General features: G+C 37.8%; 1 protein-coding gene across 3 annotated transcripts in view; it reads right to left on the bottom strand.

Annotated features, from left to right (window-relative positions):
* Nucleotides 1–23,268, bottom strand: part of ETHR (ecdysis triggering hormone receptor) — a 95,884-nt gene that overhangs the window by 5,870 nt on the left and 66,746 nt on the right. For 2 of the 3 annotated variants that reach the window (XM_074107181.1, XM_074107182.1), the window contains exon 3: nucleotides 21,056–21,236. In XM_074107181.1, coding sequence (XP_073963282.1) covers nucleotides 21,056–21,236 — 181 coding nt within the window. Of the gene's footprint in view, nucleotides 1–1,384; nucleotides 3,656–21,055; nucleotides 21,237–23,268 lie in introns of those variants that run through there. The other variant, XM_074107183.1, reaches the window with a different exon arrangement.

Genomic DNA, 23,268 nt, shown 5'->3' with positions numbered 1-23,268 from the left:
AAGTTCGGATCTTCTACTAGTTCAAACGATTGTTAACAGCTGAGATTTTCATTTGTTCTAAGAATTTTAATTCAAAGGTTACTTACCTGCGCTTTTCATATCTATTTAAGAGGTTTATAAAGGATAGGTAAAATACAAAACAAATAAGTTTTTCTAAAATAAGCAGAAGCATTTCCGAAATTACAATTGCTGAACTAATTTATTAAAATGTTTAATAGGTACTGATAATTTCATAATAATTTCAGCTGTATATATATATTGTATTGTATTGTATTGTCTTTAATGTACATAAAACATATGAAAATTACAGTTAACAAGAGAAAGGGATGTACAAAGGCGAAATTATCCCTTAAAGAGATCTTTTCAAGTTAAACTTTAAACGACACGATAACTACAGACACACGATATGTATCACGATTCTTGAGATATGACCATGTGACTGACAAACGGACGAACAGACGGATAGGGTGGCGACATTAATGGGTCCGTTTGATACCCAATGGGTACTGAACCTTATCAAAAGCTAGGATTCTCAAATATACTATTTTGTATATCTTGATTGACTGGCTGTCTGTATAGTTTTAGTTATAATTCCGAATTTACTCCTGAAGGTCCAAAGTCTCGAAGTTCGAACTTTGTATTGTTCGTCTGAAACGTGAGCGGGACGGCACGATACGAACTTCGAATTTCTAGCTTCGATGTATAAGACCTGTCGCCGTATTGTCCACTCTGGCGTTCACAATCGCATTTACCATCTCTTTCTTAGCCTCATTTCATACCGTATGACAGAAAGAAGTGGTGAAAATGATCGTGATTCCGAGTGCGTAAGACAATAAAGGCCTCTGTTCTACTGATAGAACAATTAGTTGCTAGGGTACTCTGTCAGGTCGGTTATGTCAACATTATTGTACAGTACAGCCAGAATGTCAATGTCGCTCGACTCGTTGGTTTTCTGTTTTCTTGAAGATTCAAATGAGGTAAAAAAAGAAAGCTGCCTTTTGTTTCGAGTTTCGAACGACATTTAGCAAACTAGTATACAATACAATAGTATTATATCTAAAGTACAATATTGTACTAGATATTGTACTTTAGATATTTATAATGCATGATAAGGTAGGTACTCGTATCCTTCTCGAATCACACCCGGACCTAAACCATTCTGAAAACGTGTAGTTTCAATTGATCGGCTTCAAAATAGTTTGATTTAAACTTCATTATCATAATAAATAAATGTAACTTACCAATTTTCGTCGAAACTAGCTACAAATCAAACAAAGGAATTAAATTGACTAAATTTATAATCGTAATAAAATTAAATAGCATTTAATGTATTACAATTCGTATTCAAATATTTAACATTATTAACAATAACTCTACTAATACTTTAAAAATAGTATAATTTCTTATAAATAAAAGTACAATTTACATCATTTTAAATAAATTTAGCTATATAAATACATGTAAAGGCATAAGTGAATTTGAACTGAGATTGAAAAGTAATGGACGTTTTTTTCATACAAATTTTATGAGTCTGTTTTGTGACGCCCATACCGTACGTATGAAAAAAAAACGTCACAAAACTGTCATTTTTGATTGGGAGAATTTTTGAAACCATCAGAATTGATTCTGATTTTGATTCTGAGTAGAAAAAAACAACATTTTTACAAAAAAAAAAGGAAAGGGTAGGTACCTACAAAGTTTTTTTGTGAAAATGCCCTAATACGCGATAAAGGAATGACATGTAGTACGGGTAGATACACTCTGCATTATTTTGATTCTAAGGTCACCGTAGAAACTTATCAAAGTTAATAATTTTGTTTATGAGTAACAATACTTATCGAATGACGTAAAATGCTAGTGACAAGGTTATGTCACTACATAACCTAGGCCACTGCCTAGGAATCAAATTGGTTGACTGTACTGTAAGAATTATTACACCTCACTGTGAGTAGGATTGTTATACTCTTATTTAATGTATATTTTTACGACGATTTGATGGTATAACTGTCAATTCAATTTCTGGTGGCTTCGTGGTTTAAAAATGCAGCGTCCTTAACGTTACTCTTTGTAAATTGTGGAACTTCTTTGTACATAATAGTCAGTACATCCTTAATTTACCCTAATTTGCAAACTTAATTTCAAAACTCGGTTTATATTTTTCCTAGATACTTTTGAGAGTAGGTACATATTTAATTTTTTGGATTATTCGTGAAATAACGTGGTATTACGGTACCCAAGTTACACAATAAAAATAATAATCATTATTATTCCATATTTGAATTTAGCTAATGGGAAAGTTCAATAAAAACCTTATTCTTATATCTATTCATCTTACTTGTCAAAGACTAGTCTCTAAATGAACTTGGCCAAAATTCTAATGTCAAAAGATTGGCACTCGGAAGCGGATATCATTGACCACAAGGTGACTGAGTTGCTCTAATTTGCTTTCTTGTCATAAAAAAAACTCCTATTTCAGGAATAAACTTCAACTTTAGAGTTTCCAAGCAACTCACAGCTTCTTTCGAAATAAAAATCAATAAGAGCCTTGCCACTCTGTTACATTAAAACTACCGATTGGTAAATCTGTATTAGCTTTAGCACCTTGTATACAAAAATACATCCTAAAAGGCTTCAAACAAAACTCTCTGGACAATCATATTCCACACTCCTAGATTTAACCATGCAGTCTACTTTGGTTTGTTGGCGCGAGAACTTTTTGCTATCGCACTCTATACTCTTCGCCTTAGTACTATTTATAAGCACGCTGCGTCTCAAAGAGCCGCGGGTTGCATCTAGCTCAATATCCGGCCTAATGTCCCTTACACTAACATCGGAATGGTCTAATCTGTTTGGTTTATGAATGTCTAAAACACTCGCCACTTCCACCATATTACCCTCACTACGCATCCTGTTTACCTTACTCGGTTTTGATGAGCACACCGGCGCAGATTCCTGCCTTATAAATCTCTTATTCAGCATCCTATCAAAGATATTACTTTTAACTTTATTCCGATCGGTATCTGTGTCACTTTTATCTAAACTTCCTCTGTGCGTGAAAAGTTTCTTCAAACTGTTCGTCGTCCTGGACAAACTGCTGCTGGTCGTTGAACCGTTCGTGGTTCGATTTTCAACGCTCTGATTTCTCACTGGTGTATTTTTATAACAAATGCACACTTTACAGAAGCCTATTCTAAATTTAGACGACATCAAGTTATAAAGTATAGGATTTATAGCCGAATTTATGTACAGCATTATTCTGGAGAAATACAAAATGTTGTACCATTTTTCTGGGTTGATACCGTCCAGCGATTCGGCTGGTGATACGATAATCCATAGAATAAGTACTCTATAAGGCATGAGGCATAGAAAGAAGCAGAAGACGACAGTGCCCAGCATTAAGATGACTTGTTTTCTTGCGCGTGCGTTGTACGGATCGACCGTTTTGTTCATTACCACCTTGGAAGCTGCCGTGATGAGGTTTCTGGCGATGACGCTATAGAGGATGATAAGGATGATGAGGGGGAGGATGTAGAGGAGGATTATGACCATGAGGAAGAAGCTGATTTCCCAGACGGTGACGGCCTGCGTGAGGCACTGCGAGTACCGAGCCACGCCGTTGCTCCACTCCTTGTGTTCCGCAATGCCCAGGATCGGACTGGAAGAGAGAAGAAGATAGAGAGTTTTGTGAAAAGCTTAAAGAGAAGTGCTAGATGAATCGCGGGGATCGACTATTGGGTCAACAAAGAGTGAAAGAGGTATGTGATGCCCGCGATTGAAGTGCATACATCTTTAGAATATTGTTGCGGCAATATGAAGCGATATATTTAATGTTTACACGTAATAATTAGAAGTCTAAGGGGCTGTTTCATCACCCATTGATTAGTGTTAACTGACGGTTAAATGTGATGCCGTCTCTATTTGTTTTGTTCGAAGAGACGGAGACGGCATCACATTAAACCGTCAGTTAACACTAATCAATGGGTGGTGAAACAGCCCCTAAATGAAAGGTAGAGTTCGTATTGTCGCACCAAGATCGTTTACATAAAAGATATCTATGAAAGTATTTACTGGCAAAGGAAGTGCTATAGAAAAGTCTACAGAAGTTCATAAAAATAAAGATGAGAATATATCTGAAAGATAATACAAGACACACATGATATTTTAGGCTTTATTACGATTGTCAATTTAACTAAGAAAACAAAACAAATCAATATGATAAATATGGCCTGAAGCATCTAATATCATGTGTAGTGGGTGCAAGAATTACAAAGATATAACATTGAAAATGAAGTCGATGCTGATTTTTTTATAACTCTTAAATTGTCATATCAGTAAGCAGAAGAAAATCCCATGACTTAAGAAGTGTAAAAACCTAAGAACAAAGAGACATAATATCACAATTTACGGAAGCCATAAGCAATATTTTGCAGCATATAAATAAGATTTAGGAATAAAGTAATGAGGCGATTGTATCAGAAAAGTTTCCTACTTGAAGGAATAGCGTCAAATTTCTTGCCTCGAACATAGCAACACGTTGGTTTCCTGCACAAACGTCAACGTTTCTCAATATGCGCTGCTATATTCCGAGTCAATCTATTTGACAAGCTAGTCATATCAAGATATAAAAAAAGAATCCCATTACGAGAATAAAATGAAACCATGAAATAGTTCCAAGAAGGCACAATAAAAAGTAAACAGCCAATTCTTCCATGAAGTTCACCGTGAAGCAGCTAATTTGGATCAATTGATTACGATCATTTCATTCGGTCATTGAGCGAATGAGTGAATGGAGAATGGGCAATCTTGTGACGGGGCTTAGTGGCCATCAAAATTGAGTGTCTAAGTTTTTATTATCGCTTTGGTATCCCATTGATTTTACGACGCTACTATATTGCCTTTGCTCGTTTGAATATTATTTATTGCCGCTTAAAAGGCATTGTAAAACTATGAAGTAAATTCAGTAGTTACTAAGCTTTTGAACATAACAAAGCTAAAGGAGTCTTAACACTAAACTTGTCATAAATATTTTTACTGGAATATTTATAGCCGAACGCAACAACTGCGTGATTGTTTAGCCCTTGGGACTCGTAATTTTTAGCATGTATCGATTAAACAGTTACGCTTTAAATACTCGTAAAGGGGTCTTCGATCAAATGTATGATTTGAATTTGCTGCTAAGACAGCTAATATAGAATAAATTGAACAAAACAATACCTTAAAAAACTACTTAGCTTTTCTTTGCAATTTATATCAAGTAGGTACATACCTAAGTAAACTAGTATGGTAGGTATTTGGGCGTTTTCACAAAAACGTGTAGTAACCTTTTCTTTCAAAATGTATTTTCAAAGTGTAATTTTTTCATACAAATTTTATAAGTCAGTTTTGTGACGCTCATACAGAGTCGTATAAAAAAAACGTCACAAAACTGTCATTTTTGATTGGGAAAATTTTAAAATCATCGGAATCGAAAATGCTTTTGATTTTGAGTAGGATAAACCATACAAAGTCGACATGCATACAAAGTATCAACAGTTACCCGTTTCGGGCGTACAATATGTTCAGATAGATTTATATATACCTTAAACTACACATAATAAGGGTACACTTTTTTGTGAAAATAGCCATTTATTAATTTACGGACAACGATCTTTATTGATATAGTGTCCATGAACGAATCAGTGAACGAAAGTGGAGTTTTGTAGTTTGTTTGTTATGAAAATAGCATTACCATAGCAACATTTTACCCGCCAACATTGCCCATCCTCCAAATAGTGTTCATTGTACGAAAATTATACAGAAATTATAGTGATATCGTTACAGCGTTGTAAAAATAAATGGATACGAATAAAGCTTAACGACGGCCATTAACGGAATGTGAACAAACAACTAAAGCGATTTACATCATAGCTGTCACATATAGGTCGTATGTTGCGTAGATATAGATTACTAGGCTTGAAAATAGGCTAAGATATATTCGAAAAGTCTGTCGCATCGTTCAAATAAAGTAATTATAGTTACAATAATATAAAATTTCGAGGGCATTCCCGTTAGGCAAGATGCTCTACAAGTAGGATACACAGCCCTCAGTCGTGTCACGAGTGTCCATGGCGGTCCCCTTTTACCATGACGTCATACTTTACCACCTTATTGCTTGCTACCCTATGTCCCGACAAAAGTATAAAGTTTCCGCTCTTCTTAAGAACATTGTGACGTGGGTTTCAACTATCGCGATTACACGATTGTTCGGATTTTGCCCCAATGGCCCGTTTTTATAAAATTGCACCCTAATACTTGTAGGCACTTTGTATATGTGCAACGGGCAACGGTCGAAAAACGACCAATACTTGCGAACAGCCAATTCAACGCCAGAATTCTCTCTCAAGATTCTCTTTCAAGTCACAAATCTTTTAGTAAAAATAAAGTAATCATGACATACAACAGAGAAAAAAAACAGTACAAATTGTCAACGTGTCTCGCAGCTTTTTTCTACTAAGCCGTTATGTTGACTTACAACGTTTTTACGTGGACGATGCGACATTATGTCAAATATATCACGTTTTATCCGTCTCAATTTTAACCGGCCAAGATTGCCTATTATTTTCAAAGACGTAGCAATCTCATAAACATCTAGAATAACGAAGCTTGGTACGAACCTTGTTTTGCAAAGGGTTTAGGTATTGTCAGATATCCAGCACAAAGCGTTCGCTGCGACTGCGACTCGACGTAAATATAACATGTCCCGTTATGCTTCAACATTTTTAGACATGTTAAGAAGTAGATCCGTATTTAAAGACGTGAACTTGTTACGACCAAAACGCCGTGGTGGCCTAGTGGTTTGACTTATGGCCTCTCAAGCAGAGGATCGTGGTATCAAACCCTCTGAGTTTTTCAAAATTCGTGTGCGAAATTACATTTGAAATTTACCACGAGCTACAGTGAAGGAAAACATCGTGAAACCTGCATTAACCTGCGAAAGATTTCATTGGTGTGTGTGATCTCAATCCGCACTGGGCCCGCGTGGAAACTACGGCCCAAGCCCTCTCATTCTGAGAGGAGGCCTGTGCCCAGCTGTGGGACGTATATAGGCTGGGATGATGACGATGATGATGTTACGACCAAACTAATGGAGCCTTTGAATAATCAAGACTCCGTGTATTTCCGAATAACTAACAATAATAAAGAAGAAAGACGAACATTTTTGCGTTTGCATGTATGTAGAGTGTAATCTTTAGAACTACAATAGGTATACCGATTTTAAAAATTCTTTCAATAAAATAATGCTACGTTATTCCTGATTAACACGCATTTATTTATATCTTAGAAATGTATACGGATTTTACCAAAGGTTATCTGTAAAAAGTTTTTAATTAAATACGCTATTTTATTTGGAAAATCCTATTACTAGGAGGCCAAATCGATACTAAACATCACACTTCGACCAAAGTGTTTGTTGTTAAAACGCGATTGAGGTACCTTCATATAAATTCAAATGCCTAAACTAACATACTGTCAATTAAGGCAAGCGATACTTCATTAACTTTGACATGTTTTGATACACCTGAGTAAGGATTACACACCTCAGTCATGACATTATCCAGCTTGGAACCTTTCTACAATAAATGTACTTATTACTTTATTGATTAAATAGGCATGTTATCATTTATTAAGCAAGGATCATTCATATTCGTCTGCAACATGTCAAAGTTCATGTATTACTATGGGAAAAACGAAATACTTCATCTGTATTTCGATCCCGTCGCAATTTTAGAAATTTTATTTGCAAAAATTACATTCTAAATTAGACCATGATTTTTTTTTGGTGAGAGAAATGATGGCAAGTTTCCAATTCAAACTAGGCCTGCATGAAAAGCATGGGCCTTAGCTCTCTCCTCTCATTCTGAGAGGAGACCTGTGCAGTACTGAACAGGTATTTTAATGCTGTAATGCTACCGTCGCTTTGTCTGTCATTATGTAGATAAACTAATACACGTAACATATCCCTTACGCAGCAATACAGGTGTAGTGAATAATGTTTTGTCGTATTTTGTCGAAAACGTTCATATATTTACAGCTTGCCCATAAAGAGTAGAAATTAAAAAGTGGCAACACTGTAGTGTCATCCCTTTCAAACCAGGGAGCAAAAAAAGGGAGGACACTACAGCCATAAGGCCAAGCTGTATCATCTTGCTTCCTCAATTAGCTTCAGTAAACTTCAGTAAGCTAGTTGAGAAAGCAAGAAGATAAATACGAACTCCGACAAAATACGATGGTAAAACAATATTCAATAGATCTGTACTCTATTCCACATTCTTAACAATTCAAACACAACGAACTTCACATGGCGGCTGCCAGCGCCATCTCTTATTAAACGGAAGCAACAGGCTTTCCCGAGACTTCAATAAACCGACGAAGAATGGTGCAAGACAATATTGAACATTCCCGGGAAAACAAAGGCTCATGAGGCATTGGATTCTTTTAAAATGAAAGCCTCTAGCAATGGAGTGTTATGAATGGGACTGGGGCGATTGTTAGTGTTGAAATAATATTTTCACAAACACTGTATGTAGGTACTTAGCCTTGTAAGTTCTGACTTTTCTTAACATATATAAGTAATATTCATACGTAGGTATATATCATTTAGTGAATACCTTGTATAGCGTGGGGGACGCCACAATAGAATCGCTACTCGCAATAAAAAAAAACATACTATAAAATGCTTTTTATCGATTAAACACAAGAGTGAGGGTCGTTCTCAACCATATCCTTTACTTTACAAGGGCGTTCAGTCAAACTAACAAGCAATTCAATGGTGTGTGTTAAGTTCCCGATCCGCACCGTGACCGCGTGGGAATTACAGCCCAAGCCCTCTTTCTGACAGGTGGCCTGTGCCCAGCAGTGGGACGTATATAGGCTGATGATATTCGGAAATCTATAATATTCGGAAAGACTCCCTGTATGTATATGTAGTACAGTCGGTGCCCTAACATAAGTTTCCACTTTTCTATACAACTAGTATGAAAAAGTGGATACATAAGTTAGGGAACCGACCGTAAATGCATTTAGGTCAACTAACAATGTTGCATTTGTTTGTGTTATAGATAATGTAGGAAGACACCTTGTTATTGGTAAGTGTCCAACACGCACCTGCAGGGCTACTACGAAGTCGAAGTTCGTGTCGTTCGTTCCCTCTGACACTTATACTATTTAATACGAGAGCGAGAGGGACGGTACGACACGAACTTCGATTTTCGTAGTAGCCCCACTACCACGTTGTTCACAAGCAACTGACGTTTTAGAATAGTGACGTACCATATTTATCGAAAAAGCGCTAAATCAAATCGAATCTGGGGCACGTGCTGCGCCATTACAGATATCAGGAAACTTTTCACCCCAACGATTATCCTTTCTCTGTGATATATGGCCTGCCCATTGCCACTTCAACGAGCTAATTCTACATATACCTATGGATATATATGTCAGTGACCCTTGTTCTTCTGTGTATCTCCTCATTTCTGGTTCGATCCCGTAGAGAAATCTCGAGCATAGCTCTCTCCCTAGCTCGCTGATCAATTCTGTCTGAGCCTATTTATAAGCTGCAGCTAATATTGATGGGAAAACGACGCTCTGGAAGGCGGAAGAAATCATGGCTGCGGAATATTAGGGAGTGGAGCGGGATCAGTAGTGCAGAGCAACTGTTCCGGGTGTCTCATAAGATAGGGAGAAGTTTCAAAGCTAACGGCCAACCTCCAGTAATGAAGTGGCACTTTAAGGGCTGTTTCACCATCCATAGATCTCTATTTTTTATGTTCGAATAGACGGAGACGGCATCACATTTAACCATCTGTTAACACTAATTAATGGATGGTGAAACAGCCCCTAAGAATAAGATATTTATCGATTTTATCATTGGCATTTAGAGAGAATATCGGGATAAAAAGTAGTCTATCCGTCATTCCAGAGATTCGGTTCCCGGTATACCAAATTTCATCCAAATCCTTCTAGCCATTTTGGCACGCACGCGCAGTCAAACTCATAAACTTTCGCATTTATAATATTGGTAGGATAACAACATAATAAAAACGTCACCGACAGCTAAACGTGTGTACAAAAAACACATCTTTGGTTTGTCTTGATTAATATGTGCATCCTTGTCTGGCCAACATGGTAGAAATGAGAGCATTGAAGAGCGAGAAACTGGCAACGTTATAGTCGCTTTGTTTTGGGGTTGCCAGCCAAATAAATTATAATAATGGCGGCTGTGGACTTGCGATATTAGAGGTCGTAGGTTCAATATTATGACTAATGAGTTTATTTTCCGAGATTTCAGCTGATTCAGACGTAATGGCGATGTTTTACAGTATTGCTTTCTTGCTACATATGACATTGCTTAGTCATATAAATTAGTAAATCTCGCAACATATAACGATTCTGATTTAACCATGAACAGTTGAACTGGATGGCCATTGAGGCCGAAAAGCTCTTAAATGGACACCGCTGATCGGCGAGCGCAGCGTAGGATGTTCACCAGCGAGATGGATGGATGACCTGGTTCATGGATGCAGGTTGCTTCCAACCGAAGCAACTGGAGGTCTATGGAGAGGTCTCTGTCCAACAGTGGGCGTTCAAATCTAATTAGAGGCTGATGTGATGAAGATGGTTAAAAGTTATTGTGGTATTAAGTTAAAAGCTTAATTAATGGTTACTTGACCTGAAATGTAAATTTCAGAATTAAATTATTATTAAATATTTTTTTAATTTATGACGGTGGAAGCAGTCTACACTTCCACTGAACGTAGATAATAGTTAGTATTTAGTTTTGTAACTAAGGGACCCCATACATCCCTGTATTATTATTATTGTAATTATTTATGTAGAAAAAATGACTTTCTGCCAAGTTTCTTGCGGCGCATTCTTCTTGGCAATGATGGTCTTTCCGAAAGCGCTGGTAGTTTAAAAATGACGTGTAAAAGTGCCCATTGCGGCCTATTTACTGAATAAATGATTTGAATTTTGAATTTGATGATGTTAACAGACATTTCGAAATCAATGTTACCGGTATAAGTTGAAATTGACTTGTCCTAAATTCGTTGGGCTAAAGTTTAATGGTCTTATTTGTTATTGTAGTAGTACATGTCCACCGCCCACAAGTTGCTTATACGGCCTTCAGGAAGACAAACACAAACATTTTTATAGCACTTAACGATTTAACCAAGTTTTCGATTAGTTTGGGCTACAAGTTACTGGCCATGGTAACGTAAGACTAGCCTTTTATTTAACTTCATATGTATGTACACCCTGCAATTTGGATGATTGAGAATTATGATGTCTTTAATACTAGCGAATGTAAGACAAAACTGACCAAAGACATGTTAACAGTGTCATGACAATTTTATTTGACCGTGATCGTCCAAAATCAGGTCATTCACCTACTCTGCGCAGACCAGTGTTAGATAGTTTAGGGGGTCACTCCCATAAAATGCACTGACAACCGACATACATGCAAGTAATGTCCACCAAGTGCCAAGTCGTAAAGCAACGCTTTAGTTAGTGACAGACGGAAGGAAGTGATTTTCTCATGGAATATGAAACACGATAGAGTCAGTTCAACGCCTTAATGCTAAAATAACTTCCATTCTTATATTTTGTAAGTGATAGGATATTAAGTTTAATAAATAAGCATTTCTACATCTACATCTGAAACACAGGAATTTTCGTAGTTCAGGGTAATGTGTGTTATTTGTCCCTTTTAATAAGTGTAGCCCGTAAGTTTGTTAACATTGTATTTTTATGACAGACATATAAAGATTAAATATTAGTTGTACAATGTGTTAATTAAATAAGTGTAAACCTCAGACACAACTGTATTTTTTATTTTGAGGTAATTTAACTATATCCTTAGTCGCCTCTTACGCCAGGAGGAATATATAGGAGGAGGATATAGGTTAAGGTATACCATGGGCGACAGGCTAGCAACCTGTCACTATTGTTCCGTTTTTGTCAAACTTAACACCTAAAATTGCTAAAAGTGGTTCCGAAGCGGTAATGTTTCGTGTGCGCTCTATGCCTACCCCATTTGGGAATACAGGCGTGATGTTAGTGTGTGTGTGTGTGTGTGTGTGTGTGTGTGTGTGTGTATTAATACCTTAACTACCTATATCGAGAATATTAGTAAGTTTTGCCCGTAATTCCACTTGATTTGATTTATAACTCTACTCTCGAAATTTGTACTTGTCAGTTGCGACCAGGCTTGCCAGGTGTACGGATATTTTACCGAACCGTTCGGTATAACAAAAATTCCGAAGTATGGGCGGTTCGGCATTTTTTTCTAATATTTTTTCCCTAATAAACATTTATGCAATCGACAATTGGTGTTGCCGCTTTTTCGCTCACTGACCTGGCAACCCTGGTTGCGACCTTTGCAAATCAAAACTGACAGACAAATGGCCAGGATTAAATTATCAGATAAGTATTATTAAATAATTTGTATTCTCGTAAGATACATTGGCGTATTTTGCAATTGTAAGTTTTAGACTGGACACCGTGAAAAATTGGTTAAATAACCCTCCTTCGGGCAGTCGGGTAAAAACACAACTTGCTTAAGTGATACCTAATGGATTCTAATTCTGAATAAGCTATTTTCGGGTTTTCAGTTACTCCATTAATACTAGCCGTTTTGTCACCAAATTAGTTTTAAATAATATTGATTATAAATATGTATGTTAGTCTGTAAGGTATTTATTGTATGGGCCAAGTTGCTTGCAAATACCTTGTTACCTTGTATGCAGCCGACAGGTTATGGTTTATCAAAAATATTTATAGCGTTATTTAGCGAAAAAAGATTCATGGCAAAAATGTTATTTATTCCTCATTACGAGTATATAAATTGACATACATAGTTGTTTTTCCTGAATTTTCGAAAAATGCTTATATATAATGGAAAGAAGTTCTAAACTGTATAAAAAGATATACTCCTCCATCAATACTCATGCCTGATGCTACGTGTAAACGCGTATTTTTTCAAAACCTGGATATTAAATTTCGTCTCATTAAATGTTTCACGCTAAAAAAATCGCGGGCGCAGCCTAGCTAGTACCTAAGCAAATAAAGTAGCGGCGTAGTAAAGTAAGTAGATGTTGCCTGTGTAGTTATTTTTATTTACTATCTACAAAAACACATTCTCGGAATCCAAGAAACAAAACATATGCAAACACGTAAATGCCACAGATTAATGACTCGATGACATCTGTCCACTTTTTTAAAACCTGACGCGCCACGGGTTTATGGGTTATGCCAAAAACAACAACAACCGATATACTAATTAATTACTAACACCACTTATTCTATTACCAGCGATTGTATATATAGACTGCATGTTTCTTGTTCATAAATATATATGTATATATATCGCTATCGTTGTTTTGTGTGTTTGTGGAGTCGCAGTGCAAGTTAAAACTTGTATTAGTTTGTAAGTAAGTACTGTATTTGTTGTATGTGTAGCATTCTTTTGTGTAAAGATTTTTTTTTTTTTACTTTTTTATCAAAACGGCGCACAAAAATCGTTCACAGCGCGGATTTGTGAACCTTTCATTATAGTTTATTGACGTCCGTGACAGGGGTTGTGTCAAAATAATATTGACGATTGATTGACGCGTTTTGTTCCAAACAGCCAGCCTAGTGCCGTAAGGTACTATATATAGATCTCGTTCCCTATTTTAGGAAAAATTGTCAGAATCTATCATATCAGCCGTAGTCCAAGGCCATAGGCCGCCCATAGACCTCCAGTTACCTTGGTAGGAGGTGGCTTGCATCCACCGTGAACCCGCGGCTTTAACAGAGCCTAGTGCCGTAAGGTACTATATAGATGTCAATGTCATCCATCCATCTCGTTTTATTTTAGGAATCTATACTTATCATCATCATCATATCAGCCGTAGGACGTCCACTGTTGGACATAGGCCGCCCCCGTAGACCTCCAGTTACCTTGGTAGGAGGTGGCTTGCATCCACCGTGAACCGGCGGCTTTAACCAGAGACTGTTCTATATTAACTTAAACATGTAGTAATTTTTGTGATAGGTCTAAGTAGATGTACATAGTATTTTTGCCCCTGACTGTACGGAACATTCGGCGCGCGAGCTCGACGTGCATTTAGCCGTTTTTAAAGTTTCATTTTAATAATAACATATCAAACCTAAATAAGTTAAAAAAGCCGTGGTGGCCGAGTGGTTTGACCTTTTACCTCTCAAACAGAGGACCGTGGGTTCAAACCCCGAGTCGCACCTCTGAGTTTTTCAAAATTCATGTGCGGAATTACATTTGATATTTACCACGAGGTTAACGGTGAAGAAAAACATCGTGAGGAAACCTGCACAAACCTGCGAAGCAATTCAATTGTTTGTGCGAACTTTCCAATCCGCACTGGGCCCGCGTGGGAGTGGGAACTGTGCTCCGAATTGGCGTAACAGTTCAATTCTTGTCACATTTTCAATTTTCACTGGACCCGCGTCGGAACTATAGTCCTAAGCTATCTTATACAGACTAGAAATGAAAAACTAGAAGTAATAAAAATAGTCATTTAGAATAGAACCGTTTTGTAACTACGACGCCACTGAGCGACTTAAAGTTTTCCAACAAATTTGCAAGTGAGCATTTCGTTTTAATATACTAAAACGCAGCCATATCGAATCATATAAATTATTATTCACAAAATTTATCATTCAAATAATTTATTATTCAAATGAGGGTATCAAATAAATTTGGCAATTTTCGACAAATTTAACAGTGCGGTTACAAATGTGTGTAAAGCGAGAATTTGAATTGAATCTCATTTCAATAAAGTCTACGGAATATTGAAACGTCGGAAAATCTGTTTGCTCAAATGTGATTCTGAGGCATGCCAGTAAAGAGTTCTTGAAAGAGGGATGTCACTCACTACATTGTAATAATAAACAATTTATATTTGCACAAAAAAACGTTGAACTGAATCGTACAGTACAGTCGAAGAAACCGACCGAGTCCCGTATCAGGGACCTTTTCATAATCAATTTCAAGTTGATTTCTTTGGCATGACTGTATGGAATCTCAACATGATATTTCCGGCAAAAAAGTTCAAACAGTAAGCAGCGAAAGTTGAGCTGTTTTGATGTTCAAAACGATTATAGACGACGTTACTGCTAAGTTAATAAGGGATATACTTTATTTTAAGCACCACAAAAATAAAAAATAAAAACAAAATACTTTATTTTCAATAACAATTTGTACATAACGTTGTTTAATGTCTGGAGCCTCCTTTTAAGCTTGTTAAAGCCTGTGTCAGGAGGCACCGCTCCTCCATAGTTATAGTCTGCATGTACAGTCAGCATCAAATGCAGCTGGTCACTCTATTACTCTGTCGCATTAACACATTTATCACTCTTGCATGGCGTTACGTACGTGGCTGAAAAGCGACAAACTCCAAAGTGTGCAGCAACTTTTGACGCTGACCGAACTAAGATGGTGTTATATTTTACAAATCAATTTGTGACTGTTACATTCTTATTCTATTATTCTATTACCATTTCTACTAACAGCAGCTAAAACGTAGTAGTTTATTATTAGTTTTTATACTAAGCACATAATAATTATTATGGTGTTAAAGCAACACTTCACAAGATTATACTGTGATTGTTGGCAACACCAACGTCAAGTTTTATATATTCTGTGGGCTTCCCCACTCCCTCTGCTCCTGCAGGGCTACTACGAAACTCGAAACTCGAAGTTCGTATCGTACCGTCCCTCTCGCTCTCGTATTAAATATTATAAGTGTCAGAGGGACCGCCGCACGACACGAACTTCGAGTTTCGAGTTTCGTAGTAGCCCTGCTGTCACGGGTACGAAATACTTGTTGTTGTTACTCCGTCTTGTTGTTCTCTAATTTCACCAACATACCAAGAACCAGAGTTCAACTTTAACTCTTTTGTTTTTTGCAACCGGTCGCTTGAACCAGTTTTCATCTCTCTTCTTCTTCTTAGTCGGACACTCTTGTCAGAGTGGTCGTGGTTGCGCAGACGAGGTACACGGAGAGATGTTCGGTGGGTCGCAGACCCTTTCGAGGACAGCCCTCTTAGCGATGTGCTTCCATTTCTGCCGGTTAGAGGCGTTGCGAGTACACTGGACCATCGTGGACTCAGTAGCTTTTTTAATCAGGTCAGTCCAGCGAGTTGGTGATCGGCCGCGCGCCCTCCTGCCCTCCACCTGCCCCTGAACCACCAATCTCTCCATTGAGTTCTCATTTCTGGAGATGTGACCAAAGAACTTCAGTTTTCATCTACACTCCACGCAAATCCAACAGTGACACTTAATAAATTACCAGATGTCAATACCCAAATCTGGCAACCCTGACTGCCAGTAAAACCTGAATTGGGAACGAAAGCACCAATGGCGCTGAGTCAGTCCTAAAACACTTTCGAGCGAATTTTACTAGCTGCCATATTTCATATGCGACAGTCTAGTCTAGAATCTTTGGTAGCATCTTATCAATATTTTTAAGATTTTAATATACAAGTACAGCCAACAAAAAGTACAGTCAGTAAAAAAAGATTGTATTACAAATGCAATTTATACCAAAAACTTATTTTAGATAGGCACAGCATGTTTTTAATAAACTTCTTTGTATTTGCTGGATGGAAACGTAAATAGTACATTGTGTCTTAAGAGTGGTAAATAAGGAATTACGAACGAGAGTCTATTAGAAGCCCGAAGTCGAAAACGAGGGCTTTAATGAGTCGATGTTCGTAATTCTAGTACCGCCCGTGCGACATACAATGTTTTCACCACATTTTCGAGTAAAATTGTATATTTGTAAAAGAAAAACTAATATTTTTTCAAAAATTGCCGATACCGCTAACTGCGCTCTTGGCAGCGCCAGCTCCCCGCCGTTAGGTATAATTCAGTGTAATAATTTATCACACTTCACATTATATGTTACAGTGCTGTAAAGCGATGCACTAGGTAGTTAAATTCAGATATTTCACACTGAACGATCTCAAATGTCCATTAGTCGATGCCAATGCAAATTTAACGGTCGACAAAAAGCCTCACCGATCAGGGCGTAAAATACAGTTTTATTGCCACAGGGATCAGCGTGGAGGGTGAAAAGTGGTAATTAATTACGTGACAGTGGTGTGTTGAAAGCTGTGAGGTTTAACTGTGTTAATTAAAAAAAGCTACGGAACTTTATATTACGAGAGTTTTAGTAGATGCTGGATCCTGTGAATGCGAATGTTTGTGCGTGAATGTACGGACGTGTTTGCTACTCTTTAACACTATAACGGCTGAACAGACTTAAATTTGGTGTATGTAGAAAACCGATTAACAAAATGTTTCAGTGGTTGACAAATGTTTCTATACATTGGTTTATGTATATTAAAAGTGAAAGGCGTGATTACAATTTGTAGAAAATTTTCCACTAAAAATCTTTTACACTCTCAATCAAACTAACTAAAACAGTAATGAAATAAGGCGGATTCACTTTAAGACACCTTGTATATATTAAATTGTATGTATGTTGTATGTAGGTATAGATCTACTCCAGTGGCGAAGCGTCTATAGAACCCCATTCTCACCGGCTTGCCCAATATTAACAAAATACGACAACAGGAAAATATTTTGATTATTTGATTTATGAAGGATGTGGGCGATCTTTACTTCGGCTTTACCACGGAAATATCTGACGCTACGCCACTGCTACTCATCATCATCATCAGACGGAAAACGTCCACTGTTGGTTAAAGGCCCCCCTTAGAACACCACAATGAACGACAACTCATCACTTGCATTTACCGTTTGCCCGCAACTTTCGCGACGTCGTCAGTCCACCAACGCTTCGGCTTTCGGTTTGTGGTCGCCACTCGAGGACTTTTCTCCCCTAACGATTATCTGTTCTTCAAACGATGTAATTATATATATATACTGTAGGTTAAAAAAATTAAACTCGTGGCTACCTTTGGTATCCCACACAGCTTTCGGCAGTCGCTTTATAGTTCCCAACTTATAAATATTATGATTAATCAAACATTTATAAACATGTGGTTCCTGCGGCCAGCCGTCAATAGCATAAAACTAGATAAATAGCCGAGAGCAATAAAACATCTAAAAATAATCGGTTATTTTCAACGCTGTCAATAACCCCGCATGCCAGGAAATTTAGAGTTGAGGTTCATCATTTGAAAATAAAAAAAGTCCAAACCCAGACGTTTAGAAAAACCGGACAGTACGAAATAACGTTCTGAAGTTAGCATTTTTAAACGCGTTAACAATTTTGTTAATCTACAATAGATAACTTAGGTAAGTACTTTAACGGTACCCTTTTATTTCACCAGGTTTTTTTTACAATCAATGATTCGTTTCACAAATGTTTCATTTGGCCAAATGTATTTTCTTCTGAAACTGAACTATTCAGGTTTATTTCAGGACCATTGTGTACAATCCCCTTAGCTTAGATTAGGTTAGGTTAGTCGTATAAAAATCCTGAAACATTTACAGTTTCATAATAAAATGCATTCGTTCGGCCAAATGAAACATTTGAGAAACAAATCGTTTGTAAAAAATGTTTTGATTAGGTATTACTAAACCTACTTTAACATTTATCAAGTTAAATTATAGAACATGGGCAAATTATAAAGTTGCACAAAGTTTGGAAGATGGACCCAAGGTCCGGACGTGACCGAACAAATCCTAATATGTGGTACCCTACTTAAGTAAAATTGATTGACTTATGAGAAAGAGGGTAAATACGAGTATTTAGGGTGAAACAAGAGGGGCGTAATTTTTTTAACCGACCGCCCGAAGTAGAGAGTACAATGAGTAGTGAGTCGCGTATGTTCGGTCGCGCTTTATACAAAAATCTAGTTTGTGCCACACGGCGACTCAAAATGAGTTGTAGGTGCACAAATAAGACTTTTGTATGAAACCAAAATTACGCGGTGGAAAATACGAGACTCGCAAGTCGCAACTCAAAAATAAAGCTTAAAGTAGACCGATGTAATTTATACACTCTTCGCAAATATAATGAATGACGATCAAATACGTACGACAATCTATAATATGCCTCAAACCGTACCACAACATGAATCCTTAGTATTCCACACAGTTAGATATTTTGGAAGGAAATAAACAAATCAAACAATGTTCTTCAGTAAAACAGTAAGATGTTAACCGCAGTAAAACCGCGCACCAAAAATTTAATTTCCGTTGAAGAAATTATTACCGGACGAAATCATTACTGGTGACAACTTCTGTTCTCTATTAAAAAATTTACGCTAGCTAGCTTATGAAAAGGCATCTTTATTTCATTTTAAAACATTTTGACGGATCTTTTACACGGACAGGTAGTTTATTTACCTTCGCTGCTTTTTCGCCGGACCATCTAACTTTCGACATGTAAGTAAGTAATTGTTTTACATTTAAAAAATTCTTGGTATTTCATGGAATTGCCTAAGGCCCTGTTCACAATATTCCAGTAAAACCGTTCCAGTCGCATGAGTGTTTGAATTGTGACCCCGCAATCACCGCAATGTATCGCTACTGGCACGATTTTACTGGATTAATGTAAACAAGGTCTAAGCGCTGCGATGGACTTCTGATAATATCACACATTAGAGTAGACCAACGCTGGTCTTGTCACAGCTGTAGTCGGTCAGTATCATAGCCCCGTTCAAAGCTGACAGCAAATATTGGAGCGACGATATAATCTCAAACAGGGCCTATAATACGAAGTGCAAAATTCGAACTTCGTATCTTGCCGTCTCGCTGACGCTAATATTATTTAATACAAGAGTAAGAGGGACGGTACGATACAAACTTCGATTTTCGAATTACGTAGTAGCCCCCCGACTCGTTAAGACTGACGTATTGTATCTTTATACCATTTGGTTATCGCCACGCACCTCGCAAATTTGGCAAAAAACCGCGAGCGACACGAGAGCCCGATACAAAATGAGACGAGTCACAAGCTTTATAGTCTCTCGTCTCGTGGCTTCCCTCGCATCTCGCCAGGTCAAAGTAAGGCCTTCTCTCCATGTAGACTGCACGTCATACGCACTACATCGTCAATTGATGCTTGTGTGCAGCTTGCTTGCATCCCACGAGGGAAAGAATGAAACTGTGTCCACGGAAACGCAACGTTTCGTCAGCAGGCTACTACGAAACTCGAAACTCGAACTTCTTGTCGTGCGGTCCCTCTGACACTTATACTATATAATACGAGAGCGAGAAGGACGGTACGATACGAACTTCGAGTTTCGTAGTAGCCCTGCAGCTTCTACGAAGTAATTCTAATAGCCGTAACAGACGATCGAACGGTCCGGCGGACCGAGAGGGACACAACTGTCTGTTAAAGTAAGATGGTGGTATGGATATCCCATTCTAACAGATCGCTGCGTCCCTCTCGGTCCGCCGGACCGTTCGATCGTCAGCAGGGCTACTACGAAACTCAAAACTCGAAGTTCGTATCGTATCATCCCTCTCGCTCTCGTATTAAATAGTATAAGTGTCAGAGGGACCGCACGACACGAACTTCGAGTTTCGAGTTTCGTAGTAGCCCCGCTGTTACGGCTTGAAGCACCGTGGACACAGTTTCGTTCCTTTCTACGCAGGATGCAAGAGCTGCACACAAGCGTCAAACAAATGAGGAAGTCGTGCGTATAAATTATACAGTATGTTTTAAAATTATAGCGAAATATTCCATCAGATAACTGATTCATTTATCTGAACCCCTGTAAAGTTATTTAGAATTCTTTAATTTTTGGTCGACGGATGTAATGTTTCCATCAATGGTTAATGTACTAATTTCAACGAATCAAAGGCATGACATACTCAATGATTTTTTTTACATGATCCTTTATTAAAACTAAATCAACATATCTGCTGAAACATTGCGGATTCGTTTTAAAACACCTTCTATAGCTCATTTTGACCTGGCGAGACGTGAGACTACACACGAGACGAGCAAACGAAGACGCGAGATTCGCATCGCTTTATCTCACTTTTTGACATGAGATTGTCAGCTAAACGCATTACCTCGTGAACAGCGCAGCGAAGAACCAAGCGAGCGCGCAGATGAGGGTAGCCCGAGTTTTGGTGCAAACGTAGCCGGCTCGCAGCGGCTCACAGATGGCGTAGTAGCGCTCGAAACTGATCGCCAGGATGGTGAGGACCGACGCATGCGCAACTGTCAGCTCGATGAAAGGGACGGCGAGACCTGGCGGGACAAAGTGGTTTTATTTACAAATGGCGGTAATATCGTAAAAAATTCCAGATGGCCGTTGGGGCTGAAAAGTTTTTGAATGGAGACCGCGGATCGGCAAGCGCAGCATAACCGTAAAAGTAACAAAATTTGGAGTTGAAATAAAAATTACAAAAAGACTCCACGCGCACCACCACGCAAAATCCTTAAAATTAGGATTAAGGACTCACTTTTATTATTGTAAAATGCTTTTTGTTTTTTTTGGTTGAAATAAACAGCTATATTTTTTTTATTATTTTACTCCAAAAACCAATCTTACGACGATGATGATCAGAAGATTTTCATTTTGTGGTAAGTTTATCTTCATCGTCTCCGGCTTATATAGACACAGGCCTCCTCTCGGTAGCTTCACACATACCATTGAATCGCTTCGCAAGCAGCTCCTTATGATTTTTTGCTTACGGAAAGCAAGCTCATAGTAAATCTCAAATGTACTTTTCTCATTACTTTTCCTTGTTAAGTAAAATTCACATATGTATTTTAAGTATTATTCAATAAGTATAATTATTATACTATCCGTTTATTACGCAATTAGTTATGTAAACCAAGTAATATGTTCAGAAAATAGCTGCAGCAGCTGTTTGTTGTTATACATTCCTTCTTATACCTACCGATTGAACACGTATGTAAATTGAAATTATGCATTTCGTTTATATGCCAAATGATATTAGTATAATTGTTGTTATGCAAATCATTACACACCCAAATAAAATAACTACACAGTCGCATTGAGGATATAAATGCGTACTTATGTTATACGTGATAAATCCACCGTATAACTGGACATAAGAATCAATAAAACCATCTTCACTGCGTAACCTGCTCACACTTGACAGACTCCTATATTATAGTCATAAAATCAAATTGCGAGACCATACCCTTTTCTTGAAAGAATTGTTTTAGGCAAAAGCCCCCTGGCAACTGAAAACATTGAGATTCCTTTTCATAAATAGTGCCTGATATAGAAATACCTACTATTGACACAGACCCAAAGGGACCGGATCCATCATTTCCTCCCGGAAAGCAAAAAACGGGGTTCGGAGAAACCTTATAAATTGCCACACCTTGAAATATGACTTGCTCGGAAAATTATCTGACTTCCTTTGCGTAGGGTTTAGAATTGAGTTTTAATAAAATGTTTTTTTCAGCAAGATACCAGTAAGGGCTCGGTCATCGTGGATTTATTTACGGCCGAATGAACCTATCGCTATGTACCTAGGTAAAGATCTAGTGCACAGTTCGTAAAAAAAAAATACGCCCAACATTTGGCATCACAATCCAGCACGGAAATGGTAGCCAGCCTTATGGGCATTCTTCCGCAGGGGCAAGACTTAGACGAGTGGTATATAAAGTTAGGTTATTTTTTGGTTCATCATCATCATGTCAGCCGAAAGACGACCACTTCTGGACATAGGCCTCCCCCAAGGCTCTCCACTCAGACCGGTCTTGTGCTTTTCGCATCCACCGCGATCCCGCGAGGTCGTGTTGGAGGCCTACTGACAGCTCGTCTATTATAAATGCGAAAGTTTGTAAATCTGTTTGTTTGTTTGTTACTTCATCACGTCTAAACCGCTGAACCGATTTAGATGAAATTCGGTATACAGATAGTTTGAGTCCTGGGGAAGGACATCGGATAGTTTTTATCCCGGAAAATTTCATAGTTCCGGCGCGATTCTACGCGGACGGAGTCGCGGGTAACGGCTAGTATTAAAATAAAAACATCCGTTGCTATCGTGAAGATTCCCGATACACGACTACTTTCGAATACTGTCGACGTGTCTATGAATATTAAACAAATGTGGTACTTTATTTATTAGTGACAAACTGAAGTATTTGAAGACGAGTTTGAAGTAAGTTCACATTGAGATGTTATAACCCCCACGATCAAATTATATAAAAAATGTAATGTAAACAAAAATCGAACGAAAATCTGGACTAATTTAGGTGCTAACCACTCTATATCGATGCGACTGCCCTACGCTGTTTC

This window comes from Choristoneura fumiferana, chromosome 25 (genome assembly GCF_025370935.1).
Source record: "Choristoneura fumiferana chromosome 25, NRCan_CFum_1, whole genome shotgun sequence".
In the NCBI taxonomy this organism is placed as follows: Eukaryota; Metazoa; Arthropoda; class Insecta; order Lepidoptera; family Tortricidae; genus Choristoneura; species Choristoneura fumiferana.
The sequence above is the reverse complement of the archived record's forward strand: the minus strand, read 5'-3'. Positions and strand labels throughout refer to the sequence as shown.